General features: G+C 42.6%; 1 protein-coding gene across 3 annotated transcripts in view; it reads right to left on the bottom strand.

Annotated features, from left to right (window-relative positions):
• Positions 1-6,921: 6,921 nt before the first annotated feature.
• Positions 6,922-16,242, bottom strand: part of sh3bp5b (SH3-domain binding protein 5b (BTK-associated)) — a 37,266-nt gene continuing 27,945 nt past the window's right edge. For 2 of the 3 annotated variants that reach the window (XM_037074705.1, XM_037074707.1), the window contains 6 exons: positions 13,890-14,054; positions 13,578-13,708; positions 11,673-11,715; positions 10,875-11,094; positions 9,049-9,396; positions 6,922-7,747 (listed from right to left, as the gene is read on the bottom strand). In XM_037074705.1, coding sequence (XP_036930600.1) covers positions 7,473-7,747; positions 9,049-9,396; positions 10,875-11,094; positions 11,673-11,715; positions 13,578-13,708; positions 13,890-14,054 — 1,182 coding nt within the window. In that variant the 3' untranslated portion in view covers positions 6,922-7,472. The remainder of the gene's footprint in view (positions 7,748-9,048; positions 9,397-10,874; positions 11,095-11,672; positions 11,716-13,577; positions 13,709-13,889; positions 14,055-16,242) is intronic. The other variant, XM_037074706.1, reaches the window with a different exon arrangement.

Genomic DNA, 16,242 nt, shown 5'->3' with positions numbered 1-16,242 from the left:
ACAGCCTGAATAAGAAGAAGTTGTGTGATTGTTGCAGCCACAAAACACAACTTTGATTTTGCAGCGTGGATAGAAAACGGTTCCACGTGTTCTCCTGATTGGACTCGGCGACCTCTCGTCATTCGGTTCGTCTCCAGGGAGTTCAGCAGTCTGTCAGGTGGAAGTGACGGTTATTTTCCGTAAGTGACCGTGAAGGTGTTTCTTATTCTCAGGAGCAGTGCGGCGCAGCGGCACCACAGGGAATCCAGTCTGGCAGCGGTTGAATGATGTCATGTTGTGTCTGTATCCGCCTGGTTTACTGACAGGTGTCACACACACTGTCTGTCTTCTGCCTGAGTGTGTGTGTGTGTGTGTGTGTGTGTGTGTGTGTGTGTCACCATCCACCATCTACAGGTGGAAATGTAAATGTATTGCCAAGTACACATCCTTTTGTTTACTGTTCTCTTGTTATATCGCACTTTGTTTTATCATTCATCAGATATAACATGTGGAAGTTATTGTCACTTTGGCTGTTTGAGCAGCGTGGAGGTTTTCCAGCCAATCAGCAGAAAAGTTGCATCACGAACTGCTCGGCAACAACGTCTGGATTCGCTGATGAGATTCAGATCCGAGGCTGGACGTTGGTTGTGGCATGAGCACGTGTATCAGTGTCGCATGAGGAATAACTGAAAGTTTTAAACTGAAAACATGCAGATAATTTACCATCACGGTCACAGAGCTGAGGGTCTCCACCATGTTTGTGCAACTGACCAAAAAATATGCAGTTTATCTCAAAAACACACACAAAAAAGCAGCAAATCACATCTGAAGCTGGATGTTTTTGTTTTTTGTGCTTCATAAAGGACTCGAATGATGAACTGATCGCTGCAACTAGCTGTTATTTTAGTTATGAATTACTTTGTTGATTATTTTCTCCTTGAAAATCATCTAAAAAATGTGACTCATTTTGTCCGCAACCCAAAGATATTCAGTTTTTCTGTCACAAAGGAAGAAAGAAACCAGAAATCATTCACATTTGAGAAGCTGAATGTGTCAAAAACTGCTTAACTGATAATCAGAACAGTTGGTAATGGATTTCTCAACTAATTGTTGAAGCTCCAACAATAATAGTCAACATGTTTTTCTTCACTTCGACCTTTACAGTTAATTTATTTTGAAGATTTGAAGTCATGTGACGACTCGACGCGTACGAAAAGAGCTTAACGTGAAAAACTGACATTATTACATGTGCAGTTTCTTTTAAATCCAGCTGGAATATTGATGAACTGGTTCATAGTGAAGCTTCCAGGATGCACAGTGACAGTTTCTCTCATGATAAATGTAAACAGTGATTCATATTAAAGCTGGTGCTGACGGTCTAATAACGCCGATATGCTAAACTGTTGTTAAAATGTTCTGTTTAGGGTCAAATATAGCTTTAAATATTCATTGCCAAGCACTTCTGTCAAATACCCACATGTTGATTAATGATGAATCATAATTATTATATTATTATGAATGCCACGTCTCTGTTACCGTATTCACTCATGTCTTTTTAATTGCTGACGAGCCGACTCGTTTAAATGTGCAGCGGGACGACGTCGCTGCAGCAGCCTGCTGTGTGAATGTTGATGTAATGTTTGCAGAACTTGCACTAAATATCGGATAGACTGATGTGTTCAAATGTTTGAATACAGGAAATGAAATCTGCTTCTGTGTCTGCGCTTTCATTTATTTATTAAAGGAAAGAGCAATGATCAGGGATGTCTACATGCTAACTGGCTAACAGAGGCTAATGTTATTTCCTCAGGTTGACATCGCTGCTGTTGCGCAACCCAAACAGGAAGAGGCATTGTTGTCCCCGGTCACTGTCAACTTCAGTATCTGTGGAAATTGGAATTTGTCGATTTGTGTTTCCTCTTCCTGTCGGGACTTTAAAACAGATAAAAATCTGGTGTGTTTAGGCCCCGCCGGGTGTTTTTGGTGTCATTCTACTGAGGGAAACTGAGTTTATTCTTGAACCCCTTGAAACCTGAAGCTCCTATACACCTTCAGATTAGATGTTTTATTTCTCTGGAACTTGTAGGAGCTAATTTCAGTTTGATTATTCCTGAAGAGGCGTGTTTATTGGTTTAATCTCCAGGTAGCTGACATCAGGCTTCTCACCTCTAGATTTACATGTTTGGCCTGTAAGCATTTTACTTGCATTGCCGCCACAAACTGATCGCAGCGAAGCCATTTCCCAATTTAAACTGAATCCATCCATCCACAGACCTCCTGAAGTCATTGTGAGCACACTAAACAATAATTCATCTCTCAGACGATTGTTTCGTATCTTCCTGAGCGAGACGACAAGCTGATGAGACACGTGTGGATGCTGCCATCCCTCTGTCAACACTGTCAAGAAGAAATAAAAGGCTGAAGGCTCAATTAAAGTGTGTGAAAGTGAAGACGGTCACAGGAAAATCCATGAAGGAAAGATTTCTACAAGTGTGTTAGAGAGTCTGAGGAAACAACACGCAGCTGATCTTCTGACACGGGGAACATCACGCAAAGACCTTCGAAATTAGACATTTACAGTTTAATTTTCAGACGTCTGTGAAGCACAAATAGTTCTTAATACTGTTGGAAACTTTCCTCTAGAAGTGCTTCGGATTATAAAGCGACAGGATTTATATGATTAAAACTTTTCTTTTGTGGGAAACTGAGAGCAGCTTTAGGACTTTGAGCTGTTTGCTTCTGTGAAATGTCGTTTTTGTCCTGAGAGGCAAGTGAAAACTTCATGTTTTCTGTCCTGTGACTTGAACTCTTGGAAAAACAGTTTTGCCAGGATATTATTTTTTTTTTTTATGTTCTTTGATTTTTATTTTCCATCTATGAAAAATGTAAGAAAAAAACAGGAGAATATTTTTTCCCCTGATATTTTTTTTTTTCACTTTACTTTTTTTCGGCACAGTTTCACAAAGAGAAACAAACGGTCTCCCTAATTTTTTGGTTTTTAAAAAAATTGGGGTTTTTTTTTTCACATGAAATTCAAAAGAAAAAATGATTTATTTCCTCTTGGAAAAAACTTTTCACTCTTGTTTCACACATGTAAAAAAAAGAAAAAATTCACACATGAAGATTTTTTTTTTTTTTTTTACTTTTCAGTTTCGTACATGGAAAAAAAGTGAAGCTGAGATGAAAGTTGAGATTGTTCAAAATACACATTGAGTGGTTTATTTTAATTCAAACTTCTGGACATTTCTGTAAATTATTGCATATTTAATTAGAGTGCAAAAAATAATTGCCTTAACGTCGGTGATCAACAGAAAGTTTTGTTAATTTTTTACCCAGAATGGAGTGATTTCTGATCCTGATTCTGATAAAAAGAGATCCGACTTTCCCTCTGTTGACTCCAACAAGTCGACAACATGAAGGACCTGAAGTGTTTCCTCTGACATTTGAAGCCTGCAGCTCCTCGGAAATGCAATTTTATATCTGATCCTGTTGTTAATGTCAGACTCTTCGGCACCAGTCGCTGATCTAGAGTTCACGAGTTTCTTCACGTGAGCAAAAGAATGTCCTTCATTCAGGTTAAAATCAATGAGCACATCACTTCTCTTCAATGCATTTTGTCCTCAGAAGTCAGTGTAAACGTGCCAGTTGTGGAGTTTAAACCTCAGCAGCTCTGTGACGGTTGTCATGTCTGTGATCACGTCCAGATGTTGGTCAGCAGCAGCAGCAGCTCCATGTGATGAGATCAGCACTCTGTGATCTGAACAGTAGTGACGGTCTGAGTTTACAGTGAAAATGGCACTGAGTGAGGAAATAATCTGATAGGAGGAAAGAAAAAGAAAAAAATTCTGATTTTTGATTTCATAGACTTTCTTTTCATGCGTAAAATTGATATTGAGTTGAGCAAAAACCTGATAGGAAGAAAAACAACCTCTAGAAGCAAAGGATTCAGATTCCCCCCCTAAAAATTCTGATTTTTTTTTCTAGGAGGAAAAAAAATGTTTTTTTTGGGGAGAGAAAAAAAAGTATGAAAAGAAAAAATCTGATGGGGAAAAAACCATGTTGAACCTCAGTACAAACAAAATACTTCAGGAAAAAACTGTATCACCAGAAAAAAAGAACACACGGTCATCTCTTGTCCTGTCAGGACTGTAGGATTGTGTCCTCAGTCTCTGCAGATGAAGTTCATCATGAGCACGAGCTGCTTCTTGAAGTCAAACAGGTGAAGCTGAAATGAAACCAGGACGACGGTGAAGTGAACATCAGTTTATTTTACTGTTAATCTGAAAAACAGCCACAGAAGCTGCTGAGACGCTGCACACACACACACACACACACACACACACACACACACACACACACACACACACACACACACTGAGCTACGAGAGCGAAGCTGCTCACAGCCTCGGCTTCTAGATTCACATCAAAAAGTGACACAGATACAGAAAAATACAGATCACAGTTTGTTCACGCACGATACACAGACTGGAGAACGGCTGCAAACCAACACTTGTTCCCAGCTTTTTGTTTCCTGACAGCTGATTCTGCGACGCTGGTGAGGAAGAGGCTGAACATTTAGTTAAATCTCAGCCTGCCGGGGTTTTTTTTTTTCTGCTCTGTAAAGCTTGAAAGAGTTTATGATGATTTGTTTCCTCGATCTCGTCAGATTGCTTAATTTGATCCCTCAGATTAATAACTTGTGGCCACAAACAACTAAATTGTGCTTCTCTAGTTTCTGAACTCGCCTCTCTGGGCAGCAGATGAACCTCATCACCTGTCGACGGATTCACAGGTCACGTCTGCTCAGTCTGTCTTGTTTTTATCATCAACAAATCCAATTTAAAGACCAAAACCACCAATGAACAGATCCTACAAACGCGTATCTTCTTATATATCTTCTTCTTTTGACTCCTTTTTTCTTAAATGAAACTGAATATTTGAAGTTATTTATCTTATTTGTTAAGATTTAAGTTCTCAAAGGATCTTGTGGTCGACTAACACATGATGGTTTCGGTCTTTCAGTCGTATTCGTTGAGTAAAACAAACAGATTATTGCCGACCTCGTCTCTTTGGGATGCAGGTGGGAGAAAGTTTTTATTCAAACAAAAATGAAAATGACTTCCCTAACTAGTTGACTTCACTGTAAGTAACACAACGTCCATCTATTTATAATTCTTTGCATTAAAGTTACAAACCGCATTTAGTAAATGTGATCTTTGACTTATTATACATCAAAGTAATTAATTACATGAGGATCTGAATTTTACGACTGAAATGCAAAAGTCAGTGTTTTAGGGAAATGATCTGTTTAGTAGGTAAAGCTGGGTGAGCTGAATTTACATTTTTTATTAAGCCACATTTTCACTGTTGCTTCTAAGCTAAAAGTCTTCTGGAGACTTGGAATATGTTGGACTGTTCCTTTAAACACAAAGTGAACTTGTGGGTTTCAGTGGTTTCACAGAGTAATTATCGTCTTCTTCTCTTAATTTGGCATCCGAACATGTAAGAAAAATAACAGTTAGATTTTGAAAAAGTCAAATTATTCCTTTAACATCCAACTGTAACAAAACTGTTCTCTGTTCTCCTGGATGTTAGAAACCATCCTGTAAAACGTCAATCAGCAGTGATTTTAGAGATGACCTGCTTTTCTCTCCACATTCAGAAAACTTCTTTTAAATCACGTCCAGAAACCGTTTTTTACTGCAAGCGTCCGTCAGAAGACGAAGCGTAAAGTTCCACAGCTGCGTCCTCGTATTGCTTCGACTTTCAGTCCAGCTGATGGTGTTTTTTTTGTTTTTTTTCCTTTAGGTGGAGGAAAGCAGAGAGGGAAGTGAAATCCTCGGCCGTGCAGTTTTACAGCTCAGGTATCAGTTTGTGATTCTCCTCCTCGCTTTGTTGTGCAGCAAGACTGAACTGTGGTCAGTATTCTGAAGCGTCATCTCAGCATTTTTATTTTCACAACGTCGGCTTCGTTTTTCACATTTCTGCCAGAATGATGAATGTTTCAAAATGTCACCACAGTGAGAGTGCTGCTGTCCGATATGTCGAGCTGAGAAACTCTTTTACAAACCTGAAAGTAAATGATTCTGCCAGTAAAACAGATTTGATATAGTCTGCATGATTACAGAAGCCCTGAGAGGCAAGTGAAGACATTATTCATCCTTTTCTGCCAACTATTGCCAGAATAAAACAATTTCAGGGGGAAAAGGTTTTTATGAATAGAGCCAAAAGAAAAAAAAATCTCCTGAAAATGTTGTTTTCTCCTTTTCATGTGTGAAACTAGACTTTAAGAAAATCAGAAGAAAATAAGTTTTTCTCTGGGAAAAAAATCCCATTTCACACATGAACAACAACAACAAAAACTTTCACTTATAAAAGCCAAATATGTCAAAAAAAAAAAAAGAATAAATAAATAATTTTTTTGTTCATTTGTTTGAGAATTTTGTCCACTCTGTTACAATGTGTGAAATCTTTCCGAGTTCTGCAATTTTGGGGGGAAAAAAAACCTGGCAGTAACATTTAATTATTATTATAAAACGCTCCAGCAGGGGGCGCGTACAACTGTTTTGGTTTTTTTAGAACACCCATGATTTAACAACCAAAAATGATTTACTATAAACAAATAAAACACTTGAAATAATTTTTATCTTCCTTAAAAAAAAAAAAAAGAAGTCATGTGTTTTCACTGATAGGAAAAAAAATGGAATTTGAAAAAAATTTTTCCACCAGTTCTCAAGAGAAACTTGTTTAAATCAGCTTAGAGAGAAAATCTTAAAATAATAATAATAATAATAATTTAAATCTTAACTTGCCTCTCAGGGCTTCCATATGTTACTGTATTGGTGAGAATTATAATAACATGGTGGCAAAAGCTTAAATCAAGCAGAGTGAAACTTTTCAGAAGCTTTTGTGGAAAATAAACAGCTTTCTAACTTCAGCAGCTCCATCGTGCGTCACTCGAACACTTTACTTGCATAACTTGAGGAAACAGAAACACTGACAGATCAGATACAGGCGCGTGTCGCAGAGGGTTCAGAGATTTAACTTATTTATTGAACATTTCAACATGTGTGACTTTTATTTCCTTAAACGTTTAAAGTAAGCAGAACATCTGCTGTGCGCGGCTCACAGCATGCCGAGCGACGAGCGCCGGCAGCTGCTCGTGTCGCTTCTACTGGAACAAAAACAGAAATAACAAGAAGAAATTCCTCCATCTTTTTTTTTTCACCCTTTCACATTCCCAACACAACAGCGCTCTTTGTTTCTCAGACACGAGAGTCCTAAGGTGCGATGTCCTTCAGAAGGGGAATGGGAGCAACAACGCTGCCGAGATGAGCGGGACGATTACTACACACACCGACGATGACAACCAGAGTCCATCTTTGACCGCGGAGGCTGGAAATGGAGTGCAGTTGTTGCAGGTAGCTTATAAACAGCTGAGAACAGTTTGTCACAGAGTTTTGAGTCAGAATCCCTCCGTTTGCTCCTCGGACTCATTTGACCAGGACCACAGTCTGCCCGGCCTCGGCCTTCTGGGAACAGCTGTCCGTGTTTTTGGCGTTGTCGGCGCGCGGGCGGCGCAGGTTCAGGAAGCTGAAGCGAGCCTCCAGGCTGAAGCTCTTCTTGGTGCTGGAGGTGGAGCTGCTGCTGCTGCTGCTGCTGCTGCTGCTGCTGCTGCTGCTGCTGCTGCTGCTGCTGCTGCTGCTGTTGTTGTTGGTGGCGGTTGGAGCGTTGTCCAGATCTCCCTCCGCACCTTCTGCCCGGTCACCTGCACACGAGGAAAACATGGTTTTGATTTATTTGTGAGATTATTAACTGAACTCTGTTATGAGCATCAGCCTCAAAACCCTCAGAAGTGGATTGTTTTGAGCTTTAGTCCAGATGTGAAATTGCTAAATGCTTGTAAGTTCAACATGAAACCACATCTGCAGACAGTTCGCTGTGAGCCAGCAGGTGGACACCAACACACGACCAGCTCTCACTTCTTCATTAAAGCCAGCTGAGGTGTGATGAACTGCTGCAGATGTGTTTGGTCTCTGCAGGTGAGGCGTCCGGCTCGCTGTCACGTTGACTAATAGGCTCCCGCAGCCGAGCAGGTGTGAAGCCGAGCAGGTGGCACGAGATCGTACGTCTTCCCCAGAATAGATTCTCAAACATCATCCATCTCACTGCCTGGTTTACTTTAAATCTCGTCTGTAGCAGCACGTGAACGCACCAGTTTACAGCTGACACCTGATATTTATTTCATTCTCTTTTTAGGTTTCTGTTCATTGTTGTTGCAGCTACAACAGAAACTCTGAGATGTTTGACAAGGTGAAGAAACAAAAAACAGTTTCTTGTTTGACGAGCAGTTTAAATTACAAATTCTGTCGTCTTTATATATTTGTAGCGGTGTCACGATTTTAACTTTAGTTAGCTACACAAACAGAACATGGAGTCGTCGTCCAGTATCAGCTGCTTCTTCACGACCTCAGATACAGAAACACATCTCAGTCTGATCAGGTACAACTTCACTGTTTAGTCTTTGTTTTTGTGTTGAACAACCACTTAAAATTTGGCAATATGGTGGTCGTATCACTCTCTCTACCATGTAGCCTCTTTTTAAAAGAATCTATAGATTTTTGAGTCTCACTTTGACACCTTGTCATGGCGGCCGACCTGTCCTACGATCCTGAACTGAGAAAACTGAGGGTGTCAATATTTTTGTTGGGAATGAGACTCAAAAATCCGTTTTTCTTACTAACAGAACCTTTAAAGAAGAATTTGAAAACAGAAATGACACCTGTCAGGGCATAAAACCAACGATCTGTTGATCTTACCAACAGTAGCAGAGCTGCTGGTGCTAAAGAAAAATGTTTCGTGATGTTTAAAATTGAAAGTCAAATCAAATCGTATTTAAAGAATCGTGTCACTGCTACAGATTTGAGAAATAGAAACAAATGATCAAAAATGTTATTTATTATTATTTGTCGTTTTAGTATTTCTCTGTCGATCAATCGGCTGATCGCTTCAGCTCAATCAAACGTCTCTCTGCACGGCAGTCTGTCCAGAAACACTTGATCATCTCACCTCTCTCCAGGTCACATTCTGGTGACGACGCTCCGCTGCACTCGCTGCGAGGCCCGAGCACCGGAGAGATGAGGCCGAAGTCCGACAGCGACACGGTGCTGGGAAGGTCCAGGCTGCAGGGCCGGGACAGAGGAGACGGGGAGGAGGAGGAGGAGGACGGGGTGGGTGACGGGGAGGCGGAGGAGGACGTGCAGGAGGAGGAGGAGCTGGCGAAGGGGCAGGGCGACAGGAGCTCCTGAGGGCTGCTGGGGGACGAGCCCAGGCTGCAGGTGGAGCGAGTCTCCGAGTCTTCCTCCGACATGATGCTGCTGCCGCCACAGGCCTCGTCGTCGAAACACACCGACGCCACTGCAGAAGATGTGGAGAAAGTGTGTGTGAGCTAACAGAGACGTGGAAACAGCTGACGACTGTCACATCGCTCCCAGCGGAGGTGTTTCATTTTCCCCGACATGAATCAGAGCACACGAAGGCACTGTGAGCGTCTGCTCTCAGATTCCTTCTTAACAACTTGTAATCACAGCGTCTGCCTTTGTATCGGACGCCGCCGCTGCTCTGCCAGTTACCACGGTAACGCCGGCATATTAACTTCAGGAGTCACGACCAAAGTGATGCAGAGAAAACATTTTCGTTTTATTCCATTGTGCTGACGACGGGACTCTTCTCATATTCACTTTTTTTTTTTTTAAAGGTCTGTTTCTACACATTTCTGTGTGTGTACGCAGGTCAGCACGAGGTTGATTCATTTGTGTGGGAACCTCCTTCGGTTTCTTATTTTAAGTCTCGAGCGCGTTGAAGACTTTGGACGGACTGTATGAAGTGTGTGCCACAAGAAGTCGGCATGAATCAGTTAACTAAGTGATGAATTAAACACTCCTCTTCGTCGTTATCAGCCAACTACCAAACACAATTCTCTTGAGCATGCAACAGGTTTTCTGGGTGACTCTTGTCTTTGAAACCATCACACAGCACAGGACGTATGGGCAAAAAACAAATCAATACAGCCACATCCCTGCAGCTGTCGTCTTAACTCTAGATTTTATTTTAAGACCAGTCAAGTAGAAAATCTGAGACTCAAGGTCTCAGGACAGACTGTGTGCCACAAGCGCCTGCCTGACATTAGGAGCTCTGACATCATTTTAAAGTATAATATGTGAGAATTCTGCATTTAAATGTCTGCAGAAGTTTCTGGCGCTGCAGCTGAGTCAGTCTCTGTGGGTCAGGTTAGGTATGTGATTGTTATCATTGATTTTAGGGTTATAGGCTCAGAAAGGCATCGTGAGCTTTCTGAGTTTAGAAACTCGAGCGTCTGTGTGTGTTTTTCTGTCCTCCGGTCACGTGTCATGTTTAAACTAATGTGTTTATCTGCCGTCCTCGTCTTGTTTGTCCCGTCTGATTTCATTCAACTCTTATTCGACTCTTATCAGACTTTCCAAGAACCACAAACCAGTAATTCAGGGAAAAGCTGGCGGTCCGTCTGTGTTTTCTCAAAGTACACTGACGTAAACGCAGCCGCTCGAGTCCGTCTCCGCTTCACAAGTGGCTCCAGGTGGAAAACAACTGGCTTTATAAGAAGTGGATGTGAGCTTCAGGATTATGTTTGCCGCGTGAGTTTTTCTCTCTGGCATTTAACACACTGTGTGTTATTCTTACAGAGCAGCAACTAAATCTAATTACAGCCCAGGCTGACATTTAGAGAGTCACCAGGTGTGAAGCTGAAGCAGCGAGATGTGAAGGTTCAACATTTACTAATTGGCCTTTTCTCTGATCAGCACAATCGTCTGAAGGAAAATAAACTCTGCTCGGGGACGACTGAGTACAGCACTCACTGGATATTCCGTCGGACTCCATCTTAAAGTTGGAGATGTCGTCCCCAGAGACGCTGTCGCCCTCGGCGCCCACGCCGCGCCCCCGGGGGCCCATGGCGGAGCTTCGCCGCCGCTCGTGGATCTCGTCTGAGATCATCTCCAGGTTCCTGAGGGCCGTCTTGTATTCACCTTTGGCCTGAGACAGTTTGGCCTGACGCTCGTCCACGTTCTTCTTCAGGTTCTGGAGGGGAGACGATCAGAGAGAGAGAGAGAGAGGAGGGTGATGATGACGAAGGTCGTGGCATCAACATGAAGAACAGTTTAAATCTAGATAGAATTCACTGATTAGAGGACGACCACACCTGCATACTAATACACTGCTGTGTGACATGGATGCTGTGTATTCTGCTCAGTTAGTCTGAAACATGTTGGACCACCGGATCAATAGAAGAGAAACAGAAATGTAAATTCTGATGCTGATTCTTTATTTGAATCTATTCTACCTGCTGTAGAGTAAATCCATATATAAATATCTGAGCTTTGTGTTGCACAACACTCCCACTGATGTTTGCAGTCGGGATGCTCTTTGCTACCAGCTGCATTACGTGCTGCTTGAGTCAGAGCACAAAACAAATCCAGTGTGACTGCAGCCTTAAGCACTCAGACTCAGTATCAACACTGCAGGTCCAGAGACTGTGAATGTTTGCGGTGAAGGTTTTATTTTTTTTTTTAAAGCCTTAATGGAGCTGGATGCAGAAACGGTAACCTTCAGAGAGGATCTGTGGGGAGCTAAATTACAGCTGAGCGTCCGTCACGTACCTCCAGCTGCAGATAGTACTTCGCCTTCATCTCAAAGTAGGGCCTGCGGAGGAGGAGGAGGGAGGGAGAGACAAAGATTAGATCATAGGGGAGAAAACACAGAGTAACCCAGAAAAAGAGCAGCACCCACATCGTCACCATGGCAACCCGGAGGAAGAGAGGGAGATAACGGGGTCGTGATGTCGGACGAGCGAACGATGCAGAGCGGATTAATGGTCTGCTGAGGCGACGCGCCGCGAGACTGCAGCCGATAACGCAGGCAGAACTGGATCCAGAACCAACGACCGTGAACAGAACCAAGTGCTGATAATCACAGGAGACGTTTAAGTTCCAAGTAAGACATTCTGGTTCTGTATTTCACTTTGTCTTCATAAAAACACGGCACCAAACCGTCGATCAGAGGTGGGATAAAAGTTCACCATCGTGGTTCAGATCACAGAGTCTGAGTGTTATTACAGAATCACCTGACGCACCAGGTAAAATCCTCAGCGACGATATTAACAAACATCAAGATGACGTTTGTTTCGTCTCTTCTGTGTCCAAACTGCTGCAGCTGGATGTGCTGAAGGTCGTCAGTCTGAGTCTCGTATATCCTGGCAAAACATTTTGATTTTGTTTCACCAGTTTCTCGAGTCATAAAAACAGGAGAGAAAAACACTTTTTTTTATCACCAGAAAAACAAAAACAAATCCTTGCTGTTCCCTCAGGGCTGCTGAACAAGTTCTTATTCTATTCATCTTTTTCCAGGAGAAATTCTTCTTTTCATGGGTGAAAAAGTGAGGAGAACTTTTCTTTAAATCGGTTTCACACGTGATAAGAAAGCTTATTTTCTCCGCTTCTCAAGTCAGAGTGTTTTTGTTTTGGTAACAGATGACTGGGCTCATTATCCTGCTAACAAACAGACCACAGAGCCAGAACGATGCTGGAGAAGATCCGTATCAGGTGCACGTGCCGCCAGTTGAAAAGGTCTAACTTAAACTCAAAGTATTGACCTGTGATCTCTGAGGAGGAGCAGGCTGAAGCTTTAACCTGTTCTCCACGAGGCTGAGGCCGACACAGTCTCGTACAGAAATACTGAGAGAAAGTTAAAAGTATTGCATCCTGGAGTTTTGATTCATAACATTTTTCGTTTCAGATGTCACCTGGAACGTGACTAATTCTGAGGTTTCGCTTAACAACCACATCAATTCCTTTAAATGATGATGATACCGGAGTGCATCGCCTCGTGACAGCACCAGACGTGGCCCGACTTCCCCTTTAACACCTGACTGCCTCAAATAAACACATCGGGTTAGATTTGGTTACGATGCTGGAGGGAGAAGCCACTTTTACCAGAACAGAGAACAGCAACCTGCTTTTAAACAGATACACGTTAAAAAGGATCAAACTACGTCATGGTTTGTTTCAACCTGCTTGGAAAAGCAGAAACGATATCGCTCGGTCGAAGAAACACTTTCATTTCATCAGAGGGAGACCGAGTTCTGCTGCAGGACGGAATTATTGTCCTGAATCTCGAGGGGTTTTTACGATCGATGCTCGGGTCTGTGAGAGACTCGGTACACAACAGATGACACCACGCTGAAGGAGATTTTACTTCTTCGTGTGCAGCTCAACATTTGGCTCAACACCACCTAGCAGCAGTCGGTCGTGACAGTCTGGTTCAGCAGCTCGGCACCTCGCTGCGACCACATGCTGCTCGCAGAATAAATAGTCCAATATAAAACCAGGCTGGAGGCTGGAGCTGGATCAGAACACTGCTGTCTGACTGCAGTTTCACTAGACTCACTTTTAAATAATACCTTGCGCTGAGCTCAGATCTGTACTCTACATTTGTTCCCTCTCGGTCTCAACATGAAGGAGCAGCGAGACCTGACGAGGTCGTTAGAAGCAGCCAGAGTTTCTTACTTCGACTTGTTGATGGTGCGTTTGAGTTTTTTCTCCAGCTGCTTCATGCGGCCGATCGCCGCCGTGTATTTGGCCGCCGTCTCCTTGTGCAGCAGTTCGCTTCTGGTCTTGGTGTGCTCCGCCTCCATCACCTGTAACGGCCAATCAGAACTCACAGTCAGCCTCCAGACAAAATCACTGCAAAATATTAATAATAACAATAACTAAATAAAGACAGAATAAAAGAAAATAAATACAACTAAATGTTCAGCAGAGCATTAAACCTAAAACACAGTTCTTCAGGTTCTGCTCCCCCTCTCCCTCCTTCCTCACCCGCTGGGTGGCGTGATTCAGCATCTCCTGCCAGGCCGAGTCAAACTGCCGGTTGTCCTCCTCCAGGAGCCGCTGCTCGGCCAGGGAGATGGTCTCCTTGGCTGCTCGGAGGACCTCGGTGGCTCTCTGGAAGTCTTGAGTGGCCTTCTGGGCCTCCAGCTGAGCCTGAAGACACACAGGGAGACAATCTGATCTCAGAACCGCTGACGGTTAATCTGTCAGTCAACTGTCATCATCTCCAACCTCTTCAGTATGAAGCACCACTGATCAGCTTATTTGCAGTTAAGCCTCTTTTCATAGTCACTGAACTCAACATCTACTTTTATGTTAAAACTGTTTTTCTCCAGAGGAACCTTACAGCCAGTTTAAAATCTAGTTTATCAGATTTATTCTCCAGTGAAAGCTCATCAGTGCACAACATCAACTCATCCTTCATTCTGTTGTTTTTCTAAAAAGAATTTGTTTTAAACGAGGAGGTGAAGCTGATGACTCCTGTGGATCCATCTGTGAGTGATTGACAGTATGTGTGTTAAATCTTATTACTACTTACAACAGGTAAAGATACCTGTGTTATAATAATGTGGACCTGGATTCCTTCTTGCTCCTGGAAAAACAAAAGCAGCCTGAGAATAACCTGAATGTTATTAATCTGCTGCGGTGGACTGAAGGTCAGCTGAGGAAACACCATCCATACACATTTTCTTAAGGTCAATTATTTCACTTCACACTAAACTAAAAAAAACAGGAGCGACCGTGATTTAACCTCTGTGGTGTTTACAGCTTCGTCTCAGTGTAGAAAATGCAAAGATTTTCTCTGGTATGCATCTCAGACACATTTCCAAATACACTTCACCGTCACTGCTTCTTGCTCTGTATGAAGTTAAAATTCTTCAACCATCTGCAGAAGAGTTTTAGTATGTACTGTCATGTGAGGGCGAGTTGTGCAGGGGATCATTTCATGCTGCAACCAGCAATTATTTTCATGTTGTCCTGTGTCGACGTTTCAGCCTACGTTCGATAAAATGCCTGAAAATAGTGTCAAGTGTTCATGACAGTTTTCCAGAGCGACGTATTCAAATCACTTGATCACCAATTCAAAACCAAAAGGATTCAATTTATCATCACAGAAGACTGAGAAAGCAGGTGAACAATCAAACAGAAGAATATGAGCTCATATGCTTGTTTGTCAAATGTCCCACAGTGACCCAAAACAAAGAGGCAACAACAGGAACGGAAAAAAGTAGAATCATCTCATCTCCCCTCCGTCAGGCATCACTCTCGTGTTACTGTATTCTGAATATTTGTCCACAGAAAGGCTGGAAATGAGCCTGGAAGAGACGATGAGAGTTCAAAAAGATGACGACAGCGAGAGTAAAAGGTGTGAAAGAGTCGAGCTGCAGAACGCTGCAGGCCAGTAAGAACCGCAGAGAGACTGTAACGGCTCAGTGCTGCAGCCGTCTGCAACTCTTCACTCCAGCTGTGAGAGCGACACGGCGGCACAATGAACCATCCTGTTGTCTGTGTGAGGAGATACAGAGACGCAGGCTGTGTCCCACTTCAGGGCCGCCGACATCAGAACGGGTCAACACGACCGAGTTACGAGCACTTTTCAAGGACACGCCGTCGTTTCGTCCTGCGCTGCGGTCGGGTCTCATTTAATGCTATTTTTCTGACCTATATTATGATTGTAAATCAGATTACAGATCATTTTCCACTAAGGATGCATCAGAGCACTGAAGAGTCTCCTCACGAGTGGCATTATAAATACTGATTTCAGCCACAGTTATGGTCGACTGACACGCTGCTTCAGATTGTGAAATGTTTGAATGTTAATTAGTTTAGAAAGAAACAGAATATTTGTGTTGTGGACAAGACGAGACATTTAAGACGTCATCCTGGGAATCTGGAAGCACTGATCGACATTTTACAGACCGAACAACTAATCGAGTAACTCACCAATGACCATAATCTTTAGTTGAAGTCCTAATTAACAGTTTAGCGTTAGCTTTGTGTTAGCGCTACCTTCACAGACTCCAGGTCAGAGCTTTGATCACTGTGATGTGATGTGAACACTTTCCTGCAGCTGTTGGTTGTTAACTTGATAACCAACAAAAATAATAGCAAAAGTAGATTGTTTAAGTCGACACAAACCCAGAACCCTTTCTGAAAAATGAGAGCCGACTTGGCTTCACAACTCTCCAACTGTAATCTGACAGTAGGTCCAACTTCAATTAGCTCCTGTAGATAAAAACTGCAGCTGTTGCCTCTATAGCCATGATTTCACCTTTCAGCTTGTAAAGACATTGTTAATAACGTGATAGCAGCCTAATTAAAGTCGAGGCTCTTTTGGTTT

This window comes from Acanthopagrus latus, chromosome 17 (genome assembly GCF_904848185.1).
Source record: "Acanthopagrus latus isolate v.2019 chromosome 17, fAcaLat1.1, whole genome shotgun sequence".
In the NCBI taxonomy this organism is placed as follows: domain Eukaryota; kingdom Metazoa; phylum Chordata; class Actinopteri; order Spariformes; family Sparidae; genus Acanthopagrus; species Acanthopagrus latus.
The sequence above is the reverse complement of the archived record's forward strand: the minus strand, read 5'-3'. Positions and strand labels throughout refer to the sequence as shown.